At 56.4% G+C, this 13,823-nt stretch overlaps 1 protein-coding gene across 2 annotated transcripts in view; it reads right to left on the bottom strand.

The window, feature by feature from the left end:
- The window catches only part of FBLN1 (fibulin 1), an 84,445-nt gene that overhangs the window by 49,024 nt on the left and 21,598 nt on the right, over positions 1–13,823 (bottom strand). For both annotated transcript variants that reach the window (XM_023257621.2, XM_023257619.2), the window contains exons 3-8: positions 13,287–13,422; positions 11,070–11,241; positions 6,609–6,668; positions 5,374–5,475; positions 4,420–4,557; positions 3,132–3,269 (exon numbers count right to left, since the gene is read on the bottom strand). In XM_023257621.2, coding sequence (XP_023113389.2) covers positions 3,132–3,269; positions 4,420–4,557; positions 5,374–5,475; positions 6,609–6,668; positions 11,070–11,241; positions 13,287–13,422 — 746 coding nt within the window. The remainder of the gene's footprint in view (positions 1–3,131; positions 3,270–4,419; positions 4,558–5,373; positions 5,476–6,608; positions 6,669–11,069; positions 11,242–13,286; positions 13,423–13,823) is intronic.

Raw genomic sequence — 13,823 nt, 5'->3', positions numbered from 1 at the left:
CACTTGCAAAGCACCCAGGGGACAGAGAGAAGGGAGTTATGGTAGAAGGCCCCTGAGCCAAAGTCAAAAAGAGGGATCAGCTGTCATTCTCCCCTCCGGGCCAAGCCCCACGCTCCTCGAACCGTCAGGGGCCAGGACAGTCAGGGGTAGGACCCGGGGCCGCCCCTGGAGTCAACGTTCACACAGCAGCACAGCACTTAACAGTTTACAAAAGCTAGCCGGCTCTAGAAGCAGGGTGTCCTGCCTCCCAGCCCAAAAATCAGCGTTGACAGGCTACAGTCCGCCAGTCAAATCCAGCTCACTGCTTGTTTTTGTCAATAAAGCTTTATTGGAACACCCGAGCTGCAACATAGACCCTATAGCACATGAACCTGGTACTTACTAGGCAGCCCTTTACAGAAAGAAATTTGTCCCCTGCCCCGTATCAAGAAGAAATGCAACGTCTAGCAACGACATCGCTGCCTCCCCGGAGGTTTTGGGCTCGCCAAGCAGATCTACAGTTCCCAAACTGTGTTCTGTGGAACACGAGTACCCCTTGAGACATGGTGGGCTCCCCGGGCAGGGGAGTCCCCCCACCTGTGAGCACCACAAGGTAAGGAAGGACCAGGCAATCAATGCATGAATGGGACACCGGGAAAAATAAAGAACAAATAAATAGAAAAGGTCCAAGCCGTTTGGGAACGCGTCATACGACCTCTGTCTCTTACGGGCTCACATGGGAAAAGCCCAGATGATCCCGGCTGAAAAGCACCTCGCTAACTTTAACCCAATGACGACGGGACCCTTGATTGCCCCAATGGAACACCTCGGAACACCCCAAGATGCAGTGTGCGGGAAGCCCTGCTCTGGCCCATTCCGTCGTCCTCACTGAAGCCGAAAGGTAGACGGTGAGAACCCCGACAGGGAATCAGAGGAAGCAGGAAAAAGAAAACCAACAAAGATAGGATCGTCTCGGGGCGCCTGGGGCGCTCCGTTGGCAGAGCGTCCACTCTTGATTTCAGTTCAGGTCATGATCTCATGGGTTGTGGGATCGAGCCCCACGGTGGGCTCTGTGCTAACAGTGTGGCATCGACTTGGGATTCTCTCTCTCTCTGCCCCCCCCCACTTTTCCCCTCTCTCTCTGTCTCTCTCTGTCTCGCACTCTCTCTTCCTCCCTCTATCCCCATGCTCACTCTCTCAAACTGAATAAAGTAAAAAATATATATTAAAGAAAAAACGTTTTAAAGAAAGGATCCTGAGTTTCTTTAGGAGCACTAAAGAGCACTGTGGGCACGAGAAGGGGCACCTGCTCGAGCCCGAGTTGCGGGACACCTTGTGGCTGCTCTGTAGACCCTCCAAACACCCAGGGACTGGCGGGTGGGGCTCCTTCGGGGCTTTGCTCTGCTCACCCAGGCTCTCCCTGCATCTAGGGAAGGATGCAGAGGGGACTGTCCCCACCCCTACTCTCACACCTTGTCCCCTACACACTTTGCACCCCGTAGAGGGGCAACGGGGCTACACAGACTCGCAAATGCTTCTTCCCTGTGGAAATCGGGGCTGATTTTGTCATGAGTCAGGGTTTCCACCCCAAACAGATGCCAGCCTCCTCTGCGGAGCCCCCTCCAAGCGCCCTGCAAGTCTGGGCAGGACCCTCCTCCCTGCTGGCCCTGGGAGAGCCGTCAGCCCCCTGCTCACAGGCCCCCTGTGCTGGGTGACGACAGCCCGGCTGGCGGGAGGCTGGCGGGGGGCCAACCCCAGCCAAGCGGAGGCCCCCACAGCTCCGACGCCTCCCCACCCTCCCTGCACCGGATGACTGGGGAGCTTTAAAAGCAGAAGTCTGGGGTAGGGTTCCAAGGAGGCCTCTGTCCCAGGGGGTCACTAGTCTATTTGTCTTTAAATACTCTGGGATGGTTTAAAAAAAAAAAAGGCGAGAGAGCTTTCTGTCCAAACTGCCATTTCAAATCAAAGATCAATACAGATTTATCTGAGAGAGGGTGAGGCAAACCTAAGACAGAAACCAGCTTCCAGAAGCGCCCTTTAAGGAGGGAAACGGGACAGCCTCAGTGAAGGAGGGTTCTAATTGGTGGTGTTTGCAGCTCTCCGGCAGGGGTGGGGGGGGGGAGTGTTCCCGTCCTCAAAGGCAGGACCCAGAAGCTTCTGCTGGGCAGAGACCAAGGCCAGGCCGGCAGATCTGGACACAAATGCCAACAGCAAACACCGGCCGAGCCAAGTGGTTATAGCCTGGGTGACTCCGGGAGAAAGGGGTGTCACCTTCCGTTTGCAGAGCTCGTGACTCGTCCCTCAGCTCCCTGCCCCCTCCCCACGCTGCTTCTCCATCCCGAGAGTGTGACCATTCACACGGGATTTCCTTTAATTCCACAGCAGTCTTGCTCTGACGTCAGGCAATGCAGTAGATTTGTTTTGCGGTGAAATGTATGTGACATAAAATTTGCCGTTTTAACGATCTTTAGGCGTATAGACAGGTGGCATTAAATACGTTCACACGGCCGTGCAGCCATCACCGCCTTCCATCCACACAACTTTTTAATTTGCCCCAACTGAAACTCTGCGAGGTAGACGCTAACTCCCCACATTCCCGCCCCAGGCCCCTGGCACCCCCATTCTCCCTTCCATCTCGATGAAATCCACTGATATAAAGTACTTTCTACAACAAAACTTTAACACACAAGGCATTTCCCAATCATCTCGTTCCGTCCTTGCCTCAAGCCGCCAAACCAGGTAGTAGGATTATTCCCATTTTCTAGAGGACGAAATTCAGAGTCAAAGGAGGGACATAAACCACCTTAACGCATTCACTCTAAACCACGTGTCTCGAACTCCAAAACTGAAGCCGAACCAGGGGTCGGTCGACTACAGCCCTGCGGCCAAACCCGGCCCGCACCTGTTTTTGCAAACCAAGTTTTACGGGGACACGGTACCGTGCGTTTGTTCACAGATCTGTGGCTGCTCCCTAGCTTGGTCCACAGAGCCGAGTTTTTGCAACAGAGACCGTATGGCTAACATATTGGCTTCCCAGCCCTTCTGAGGATATGCTTGCCGACCTCTGCTCGGCAGGCCCAGCGCGCTCTAGAGCTGTGGCCCGCCGCTCGAGCACTCGCCCTGCCTGGGGGACCCTGGCGGCAATGTCTTACCAATACAGTTGCCTAGAGCATCTTGTATAAAGCCACTCTTGCATTGTAGCTTGGGTCTGCAGCGGAAGGATCCCAGAGTATTCTGACAGATAAAATCGGGGAGGCAGTTATGAATACCACTCTCACACTCGTCAATATCTGGTACATCATAAAAAAAGGAAATTGTTAGCAAGAGTCCTGCCAGAAACATCTTACAACATTCACAAAAATCACAAGAAAGTTTTTTCTTCCTAATGCTCATTACTCAGACTACAACCCGAAACATTCCAATCGAGAAGTCACATAAAAAAAAAAGAGCCTTAGTTAGCCAAATAGTGCTCGTGTTGCTAAAGATTTAAAGTTTTTTTTTTTCTCCCCCCTCCCCCCAAGGCTCTTATGAGGCAAACTTTCTGTTATATACTAAATAACCAAGCATTTTCCTGCCAGTATGTGGGATTTTTTTTTTTTTTTACCTCTAGGCTAAGTGCATGTTTGGTTTAGACAATAAAGCAATGATCTTAGTGGCAATAAAAACTGTGCCTACAAACTCATTCATTCTGACGTTGTCACAATATTCCAAATACGAACAGTGGTGATTGCCATGATCGGACATTTTGGCTGCCCTTCCTTTGAAGTTCACGGCTGTCAAATGTTCAAAAGTGTATACTCAGCTGGCTGGGCCCCTGGGATCTCAGGGTCCAAACCGCCCAGCGAGGCTGCGAGGATAGACCGAACAGAGCTTTGCCCAAAGGCCCTGCGACGTCAGGAGGGTGTGCCTGGCTTTTGAGTTACCCTCGTAACTCAACCAAAACTTTTATACAAGTGGTGCTTTTCGTTCTGAAGGGCTGGAAACCCTCAGAAGAAAACTATGTTCTCATAGATCCTCATCAAAGCCTTATCTGCCAAATAACATCTATGGCTTGGCGGAGAAAGGCCAGCAGCCAGAAATGTCGTGTTTTTAGGCAGCGGAAGAGAATTAGCTTTGAACTTCAAGGAAGTCTGGAATCAGATGGAAGGCAGCTGTTGTACAGATTTTTTTTTTTTTTTTTTTGTAGAAGGCACACGTGAGCACCTGAATGAAGTTCATTCACTTCTCATCTTGCTTTGAAATGATCCTGCTCTGAGCCTTTTCAGAAGTCCAAACTCACCATTGTCATTAACTCAGCGTTAAGATAAGAAGGTAAATCTTTACTAACAACACAACGGGTCGGTGCCCCGGGCAGTCACAGGTGGGGTCCAGTGCTGCCTTTACTATCTCATTCTATCTATTCCTGGAGAGCTGAGGTGTGTAGACTGGAGAGTGTTATACCTTTGCAATCATTGTCCTCTGTGAGCTCATAGCCAGTCCCACAGCTGCTGTCTCTCTGACAGCGGAAAGAGCCCACTGTATTGACACAGGACTCCCCAAGCCGGCAATTGTGGCTGCCCGTGATGCATTCGTTGATATCTAGGACAGACGGAGGCAACGAGGGAGTAACCAGCAAGAACAAAGGACCCCGGCGCTTCACCACAAGGAATGTACCGGAAGGCACCGTAAATGGGTTCCCAGCATCTCTCCAGTCCCCCACCCGTGTGTATTCGGGCTGTGCACCTGAAGGGGTCTCGGGCACTCACCACCCAATCAAAACCAATGGTTTCCTTCCCCGGCTAAGTTTCAGAGCGACTGCTCGGTTTTTTTTTGTTTGTTTTTTTTTAATGTGTTCTTGATTTTCGAAAGAGAGAGAGAGAGAGAATGAGCAGGGGAGGGGCAGAGACAGAGTGGGACACACAGAATCCGAAGCAGGCTCCAGGCTCCGAGCTGTCGGCACAGAGCCCGACGCGGGGCTCGAACTCAGGAACCGAGAGATCGCGCCCTGAGCCGAAATCAGACGCTCAACCGACTGAGCCACCCAGGCGCCCCCTACCGCTCATTTTGAGAACGCACTAAGCAGCGCGAGGCCCTGCACTGGAGTCACATGACCCTTAGGACCCCTCGCAGAGGCTGTCACTGTCCTCTATCTCCCCCACCCCAAATGGGAGGGGAGAGAGAGGCTGAGGGATGTGCCCAGGGCCACTCAGATCCTGGATTCAGAGCCCGGTCAGACGCCAAACCCAGCCCCGTTTCCCAGCACGGTGTGTAAATGCCCCGGGAGGAGAGCCGTGGCCGGGCGCCGTGGACTCCACCTGCCTACGAACGGGGCCCCGACGTGTGCAGAGCGTCAAGCAGAGACGGGGGCAGAGGCCCCCCGCCGCCCTGCTGTGGCCGGAGCTCGGTGACGGTTACCTTCACAGGAGACGCTGTCGGGCAGCAGCTGGTAGCCCACGAAGCAGGAGCAGACGACCCCCTCCCCCGTGTCTCGGCACTGCTGTTTGCAGGGGCCGCCACCTGGAATCAGAGCAAATCAGGGCAACCGGGGGCCAAACACCCACCACAAGCCTCTGGCGTTTCCGGCTCCCTGTGGGCCAGGCAAACGCCCTCAGGGTGGACGACACACGGGACACAGGCTCCCCAGGTTGGAGCCCACCCTCTCCAGCGTGGCACCCCTCCCTTCCCGAGGGAGACCCCCGGGATCTGGCCCCTGCACGACCCCGGGGCCTCCCCTCCAACCAGCTGTCCTGCAGGGCAGCCGACGGGTGCTCAGAGAGCCAATCTCACGGGGACAGACCTCTACCAGCTGGCTAAACGTTCTATCACAGTTCTGGCCGCTCCCCAGGCCCTGCGAGCCCCCTGCCCGCCTCTCCAGCCTCTCCCTCTAGCCCCGGGCCCACCCCTCCCCGTGAGCCGCGCGAGTCTGCGTGTCTCCAACACCGCGTGCCCAGTGTTACTTCCTTGGCCAGCCCCCCCTCACCCACTGCAAACCAGCCTTTCCCTCCCCCAGGAAGGCCTCCCACACCCCCCAGAGAGCTTTCTGGGCTCTGTGCCCTCCCCACCCCACCCCCACCTCCCACCCCACCTCTGTGCGGCCTGTCACTGTACCCGGGCCACATCATTCTGTGATTTCACTGGCTCCCAATTAACGCCCCGACCACAGGGCAAGCTTCCTCATGAACCTCTGGAGCAGACTTGCCCGTCTAGACAGGCGGAACGGTCCACGAAAGACAAATCTAGTTTTATCATGTGAAAAACAAACCTGCCAGGCCCTAGTCACTTTACATTTGCGAATGATGCCACCAGTGGCACAGCTGGGGCTCCGGGACACAAGGCAAGTAACACTCGGCCCTCCCTCCGGTGGCGTTCACCCTTCACAGAGCCTGTGTTGGTGTGTGTGGGGGGCGCTGTGCTGGGAGCTTTTAAGGGCCCACACGGCCCCTTCCTGTGAGCTCACCCTGTCTCCCCCTGGCCCATCAGGCCCCAGCCCGAGGGAAGCAGGAAGGGGGGCCCAGGAGTGCAGGGAGGACAGAGAGACTTCAGCTGACTCAGCCCAAGCGCTCTTCCCAGGACGTCAGACTCCCAAGGACATGAGCGCGGACTCCCCCGCAGGCTGGATTCACGGCCCGCTGGAGGGAGCAGGGCCTCACCTCTGCAGCGGTCGTTCAGGTATGGGTCCTCCTGCTCCTCCTCAATCTCCGAAATCTTGGCTGTGGGAGAAAGAGAGGCAAATTGGACATTTATCCAAACACAGCGTCCCGTCTTGTCTCAGCAGCAACTCTGAATTCTCTACCTCCCTATAAGCATCGGGCAATCGCGCCTGTTTCATTAGCTCAGCGTTTCAACCGAGTGCTGTGGGTGCTGAGGCCATCCGAAGCACTTGCCCTATTTCAGCAAATGCAGTCACGGCCCCCAAACGGTAAAGGCCCCCTGGGAAAGGCTTCTTGTTAGGGCGTGAATTGTGTCTTCCCCCCCCTCACCTTGCCCAGAAGATATTATAGCTCTAACCTCCAGTACTCGTGAACGTGACCTTACTTTAGAGGAGGGTCTTTGCAGAGGATCGAGTTAAGGTGGATTAGGGTGGTCTGTGTCCTTATAAAAAGAGGAACCTGGACACAGAGACAGACACGCACCGAGGAAAAAGGATGTGAAGACACAGGCAGGAGAGAGCCATCCGTGCACTGGCCAAGGAGCACCGGGGCGGCCGAGAGAGAGGCCCGCCCTGGAGCAGATTCTGCCCCGAAGCCTCAGAAGGAAGGAGCCCTCCGCCAACACCCTGCTCTGGGGCGTCTAGACTCCAGACTGTGAGACGCTACATTTCTGTTGTTGAAGCTCCCCACCAGCCCGTCTGCGGTGCTTTGTTAGGGCAGCCCCAGGAAACGAATGTCCTTCTACAGCTTGCCTGCAAAACTCAGTTTACCGCCGGTCATCCATAGCCACTCACTGGGTTCATTCTGCAGACGGGTCTGAGCATCTGTGCCGGGGGTTGAGCACTCGGCTTAGACAAGGCCCCTGCACTCAACAGAAAATTCAACACGGCCACGGGAGACGGTGGGGTACCCTAATTTAATCGAATGGGGTGGTTTTCCACTGGTAGTTGTGGGGTAAGAGAAGAAACGGGTTAGTCCTCTCAGCTTGCGTACAGCCAAGGGCGGGGAGGATCCCTAAAAATCCTCGAAAACCAAGGCCTCCGAAGTCGAGGACCCTTCCTCAAGACCGGGTGACAGGGAACCCAACTCAATCACAAGTCGACAGCATTATGTCATTATGTTACAGCGCTGGGCGGGGCAGGGGCGGGGGAGCAAAAATCAAAGTGCATCCGTGTGAGAGATGATGTTTTTGGGGTGATAGTGGGGTGTGGGGTCCGGAGCCGACGACCAAGAAGGAATTCTTGAAGACGTCTTTGGTGCAAAAAGGCGATTTTATTAAAGCCCGGGGACAGGACCCGTGGGCAGGAAGAGCTGTCCGGGGACCATGAGGAGAGGCTGGTTATATACCGTGGGGTCGGGGGAGGTAAAGTCCGGGGGAAGTTTCCAGGGACGTTTTCACCTGCTAAAGATTCCCAGGGCACCGGAGGCCTAGCTCTTGTCAAGACAGGATGGTTTTTCCCTCCAGCAAAGCATCAGGGCTGAGACAGCAGGGAATCCCGCAGAAACGTGTTACTCTGCTGCCCCAGTATCTGCCAAGGGGCTGCAGCCTAGAAGGAAATTGAGGTCTATCTGCCTTTGTTTCCCACATCAAGAGACACCGAAAGAGACCGCAGAAAAAACCAGGAAAGGAAATGGACCTAATGGAAACCGTATTTCTCTCCATGTCAATTTCCTCTTTCTTCTGCTTTCTGTATCTTCTAAACCGCCCCCAGTGAGTGCGTAATCCACGCACGGCAGAAAAATAAACATCATTACGACCGAACGGTTTAGTAATTCCGCTATGAAATCCAATACGGCATAACTTACCTACACTAACTGCACAAAGGCGGTCTTTTCTCGGCGCTGTTAAAATACGGTAAGGGTCCCTAAGCAAACTTTTTGCTCGGCGAGGGACTGCGAAAAAGACCTCGCGAGTGCGAATCATCTCTTCTAGGTTAGGGGGCTGGGAACCTCTGCAATCTGGGGACTCTCTGCTCACGGGGGGCATTCAGTCCAGGCCAAGGCACAGGCCGGGACGTCTGCTGGGAGGACCCGTGAAGAGCTATTTCTTCACCGTCAAGGTCTGCGTGGTGTTCTGGGGGAACAAGCCCGGCCCTAACGGACCACCATTTCTGCCCCCAAACGAATCCAGAACCTGGGCGTCGCCAGCCTCAATCTCCCAGTCTGTAGAACGGGGATAATCAATATATGTCCTAGTAGCGTTCCACCCAAACCCTCCGTGGTAAAGGGACAGGGCTCTTTCCTTGGTTTTGAGCCAATCCTTTGATAACATGGAACATAAACGAATTGCCAGAAAGAACTCAAGAATACAGACATAGAAGCCCCCGTTTAGAAATTACATGGACATAAGTGACGCTATCGAATGCTTTAAAGTTTCTAAAAGCTTCCTCTCAGCTTCTGTACTGATTTTTGTTAGCGGCCAACAGTGGTCTGTGGGCCCTCTGTGTGGCCCCACGACAGGACACAGTAGGCCCGCGATCAGCGTTAGCGGACGGGAGGAAGGTACGTCTGTGTCCGCGAGGAGGAAGGGCAGGGAGTCCTCACAGAGACTCTGGGGAAAGGCTGGGGCAAGGACGGAAGCGGATAAAAGACAGGAGAGAAAACATCTGGAGCAGCAGAAAAGCCCAGAGAGCGTGATGGAAACAAGACGTAAACCGACAAAAATCCTTCCCAGAGACACGGGAGAAATGCTCCGCCAGCACGAATAGCTTGGGTTTGTTTAAAGTGAAAATGTCATCTCTGGTTCCAAGAGTCACGGAGGGAGCCAGAATGGGGTTCCAACCCTCCTTTACGAGAATCTGAAATCAGCCCCAGGGCATCCACGAGCAATCACGAAGAGAGACTGGGCCATCTGACGCAGAAGCACGAAGCCACCGAGGTCACACGGCCACGGGACGGGCGGCCTGACTAAGGGACCACAGGTACAGGTGTGCGAGCTCCTCTCACCGAAGGCCTTCCCGCCCCTCACCCGCCACAGTGGGGAGGGGGTAGGGCATCCGAGTCAGGAGGAAAGGAGCCCAAAGTCAGACGGCAAGCCTGGGGCCCAGCGGACTCCTGAAAGTTTCCATTATGGCCCAGGAAGCCCTGCATCAGTGGAAGAGATTATTAGACAAACAAGAAGTTTCCTGAACCGTGTAACTGAGCCGTGCCCCAAGGCTTGGATTCATCCGGCCTGGGACAAACGGAGGGTGGCGAATGAACAGCCGGGAGCTCCCTGGAAGCTGCTTTGGCGGGGGGGGGCGTCACTCGCCTCTTTGCTGAAAAAGTATCTATTAGCCGAAAGAACCCGGGCAGGCGGCCGTGAGTGGTACCCCCGCCCACCTCTTGTCTGCACATCACTGGCACCAGATGGAGAGAGAAAGGGCACTGGCCGGGGCGCGGGAGGCCGGTGTTCTCCCTCCCCTGTGTGTCGGCCTTGTGGCCTTGAGCATCAGGCCCTCGTCTGTGAACTGAGAGCAAGCCACCCGCCATGCTGCCTGGGCTGTTAGAAACGCAGGGAAGAACCGTGGCGATAAATGTTTGTGGAGCCAGGTGCCACACCAGACACCTCGTCCTCCCAGACACCGCAACTGTCCCCATTGCACCGATGAGCGAACTGAGGTCTGGATCAATCAGTTTACCTAAAATACACGTTAGGACAGGGACGTGAACCCAGACTTGTCAGATCCCAGATCCCACGCCTTCGGTCCCAACTCCAGGGCAGTGGCCTCTCAGAGGAGGTGACAAACGCCAACAGTGCTCTGACAGTCAGTCTGTGCTGAGTTCAGGCGACAGCAAACGTGCGTGCTTACTCTGCCTGTGATTGTTAATTTTCTGTGTTAACTCGGTTGGGCCACGGTACCCAGAGATTTGGTCCAACACGGGTCTCTATTTGCTGTGACGGTATCATTTAGAGGAGATTACCATTTACGTCAACGGACTTTGAGTAAAACAGATCGCCCTCTGTAACGTGGGTGGGCCTCGTCTAATCAGGTGAAGACTGACCTCCTCCAAGCGAGAAGGAATTCTGCCAGCAGACGGCATTTGGACTGAAGCTGCAATATAAACTCTCCCTTGGGTCTCTGGCCTGCTGGCCCACCCTGCGGATTTCAGACCCGAGTGAGCCAATTCCTCAAAATACATTTTTTGGGGCGCCTGGGTGGCTCGGTTAAGCGTCCGACTTCAGCTCAGGTCACCATCTCGCGGTCTGTGAGTTTGAGCCCCGCGTCGGGCTCTGAACTGATGGCTCAGAGCCTGGAACCTGCTTTGGGTTCTGTGTCTCCCTCTCTCTCTGCCCCTCCCCTGTTCATGCTCTGTCTCTCTCTGTCTCAAAAATAAATAAACGTTAAAAAAAAAAAAATCTTTAAAAAAAAAATACATTTCTTTCTCTGCATACGCATGCACGCATATTCTGTTGGCTTTATTTCTTCGGATGACCCTGACTGGTGCACCGCCCGAAAGGGAAAAGACGGAGGAAGTTACCTGCTTCTTGGAGGTCCCCAAGGTCCCCGGGGGCAAAGTCTGCGGTCTCCTGGCCCTTGACACAGCATGCCCGGAAGACCAGCCCACACTGGTAGCCGACCATGAGGGTGTACTCGCAGCTCTGGCCCTGGGCCTGGGCCGCCCTCCCCAGCAGGCAGCAATGGCAGCACCTCTGCAAACACAGAGACTCCAGGTGGAGAAGCCACACAACAGAGCAGGGCCCCCGGCCTCGCTGATCCCCGTGTCCCCAGGCGGCGAGGACGCCGGCTGACGTAGCTGTCTCCTCTGAACGCTGGCACTGTGTAGAGCCCAGCAAGCCAAGCCCGGAGCACGTTGCCAACCCAACCTCACAGGTCCTGGCTCTGAAAGCAGCCTTAAAGGGGTTGCACCCAGCACGTGTCCCCCAACACCAGATGTCCCCCCTCCTGCCCGGCTCCTACATCTCCGGGAGGAATTAGCTAGGACAGGGATCCGCTAAGGGTCACACAAGGGCGCCCTGAGGCTCCACTCCTCGTGTGCGGTCGAAGGTTTCTCTGTGATGCCCAGGAAAATGCATCTGCACGCGTCTCTTCCCTCCAGAGCCCGGCAGGAAGCACGCTGTGCATTCGAGAAGCACGGGCACCTGAAGACAAGTCGTCAAGCGAGGGACAGAGTCACTGCCTGTCACCCGGACCCCGGTGTTCCTGAAAGTCACACCTGAATCCAGGGGGTTCGTTCGGCCCTTGATGTACAAAAAGCCCCGTTCCAGGCCTTATTATCCTCAGAAAGGCACAGAACTTTCCAACAGGTCCACAGCAGGAGCCAGGAGGTGGGGCTTGGCTCGAGTTTCTGCGGAGGTTGATGGGGCGTTCTACAACCCCCCCGCCCCCCGCCAGAAAGAGGGAGGCTTCGGCTACCCCCTCCACCTTCCAGGGCATGACGAATCCTCCCCGGAAACACAAATCACTCGTCTGCCAAAGTGGCCCGTTCCCACTCCCGTTAGGATGTTCCTTGGCTTTTCCACACACACACCCCCCCTTCTCTCTCGTCTGGGGACAAGGGCAGAGCTGTCTGCTGGGCAGACGGTGTCTGCAGAGCCCCTGCCCTGCCTGGGGAGACGGTCACTGGACGCCCGAGCTCCTGGCTCCCGGGACCCCTCGACCAGACCGCCCCACCCTCACCCCTCCCAGCTCCCTCGCGCCAGAAGCTTCCGCCATGAAGGCCCACGAAGGCTGAGGGTGGGCGGAGGGGCTCTGGAGCTCCCAACTACTCCACGCCCCAATCTGTGTGAAGACAGAACCCTCAGAAAGGAGCCCCCACCCTCCCCCCCAGAATCCAGATTCCGTTCCGATTCACGCTCCTCGGAGTTACTTCCTGGCCTTCCTGACTGGGAATGGGAACCCTTTCCTCCTGGAGCTGCCCCCCGACCAGGACCCAGGACCCCGCTGACCGGGTCCAAAGCTCCCTGTGGTTGTTTTTCTCTCTCAGTGCGCGGTGAGGGAGGGACAGCCTAGTTCATTTACAGTTTTCAGGCCCGACCAGAAAGCTCTCAGGAACTGCCCCACCCCCGTGCGAAGAGGCAGATCTTTCACAGGGACAGAGGCCCTCAGGGACTGGGCCCGACCTGGGTGAAGTCACCTGCTCAGAACTCAGCCCCCCCTAGAGCCCAGTGGACCCCACGCCCCATTCCACCTCCACAGACTCCTCCCCTGCCAGGCCACTTTGGGGTGTGGGCCACTCTGAACCTCACTTTCCTCTTCTAGGGCAGTTAGGGATGTCACGTGTTTTCAGAGACCCCGGGGTCCCGTTCTGAGCTCTAGGCTCTACTTCCCTGGTGGGCACGAAAGCTTGAGGGGGCGTCCCAGGCAGGGTGGGGGGCCTGCCGTGAGCTGCAAAGAGGGCTCTGAAGGCCCTGAGCCCAGGCAGCCTCTGCTCTGACCTCTGCACTCCTGACAGAGGCCCTGGGATGGGAGGTCCTCAGGGCAAGCCTGGGTCCCTCCATCCCGGTCTCCTCGGTGTTGTCCAGGGTTCATGACTAAACTGAAGGGGGTGGGGGATGGGGGAGGGCCCTGAGAGGCCCCTCCCCCTCCGAGGGCCCTCCCCCCTCCTGGGCTCCTCCCTCCTCCCACCCTGCCGCTCCCGAGGGCGGGAGGCCTGGGCAGATGCCACAGGCAGGAGAGCACCCAGGCCTCCGGCTGGGGGACAGCGGCTGCTGGCCGGCGGGGGACAGGTCCTCACCTTCACGAACGTAGCCTCGAGGCTGGCGTTGTCGCTGTGCTGCATGGCGCAGCTGTCCTGCTCGTTGGCCAGGTTGATGCCTGTGGCACAGTGGAGCTCCTCCAGCTGGCTGTGACAGCACTGTTCCCGGACCATCCTGCGGGCAGAGGCCAGGGCTCGGTAGGGGAGGGGCCCGCCGGGGGGTCCACAGGGCCTGGGAGCAGCAGCCCCTCGGGGACGGGAGCTCTGTCACCTTCGGGTGCCTCCCGTTTCCCAACCCAGCCCCACCCACCTGCACACACACGCGCACACACACACACGCACACACGCCAGCAGACGGCCGGTGCTCACTAAGTGCAGAATGAGAGAGGCTGGATGCAGGGTGGGGTCTGGGGGCGGAGGCAGGAGACCCCCATGTGCCGCTGGAGTCCCGGTTCATCTCCCGGCTCTGAGCCTCGCCCTGCAAAAGGCTCCCACCTAGTGACAACACCCAAACACGGGCGCCCTTATCCTTCACCAGACCCCAGCACTCATCCCCGTTTTCCAGGCTCAGAGGAG

This window comes from Felis catus, chromosome B4 (genome assembly GCF_018350175.1).
Source record: "Felis catus isolate Fca126 chromosome B4, F.catus_Fca126_mat1.0, whole genome shotgun sequence".
NCBI classification, from domain to species: Eukaryota; Metazoa; Chordata; class Mammalia; order Carnivora; family Felidae; genus Felis; species Felis catus.
This window is presented reverse-complemented; position numbering and strand designations above follow the sequence as displayed.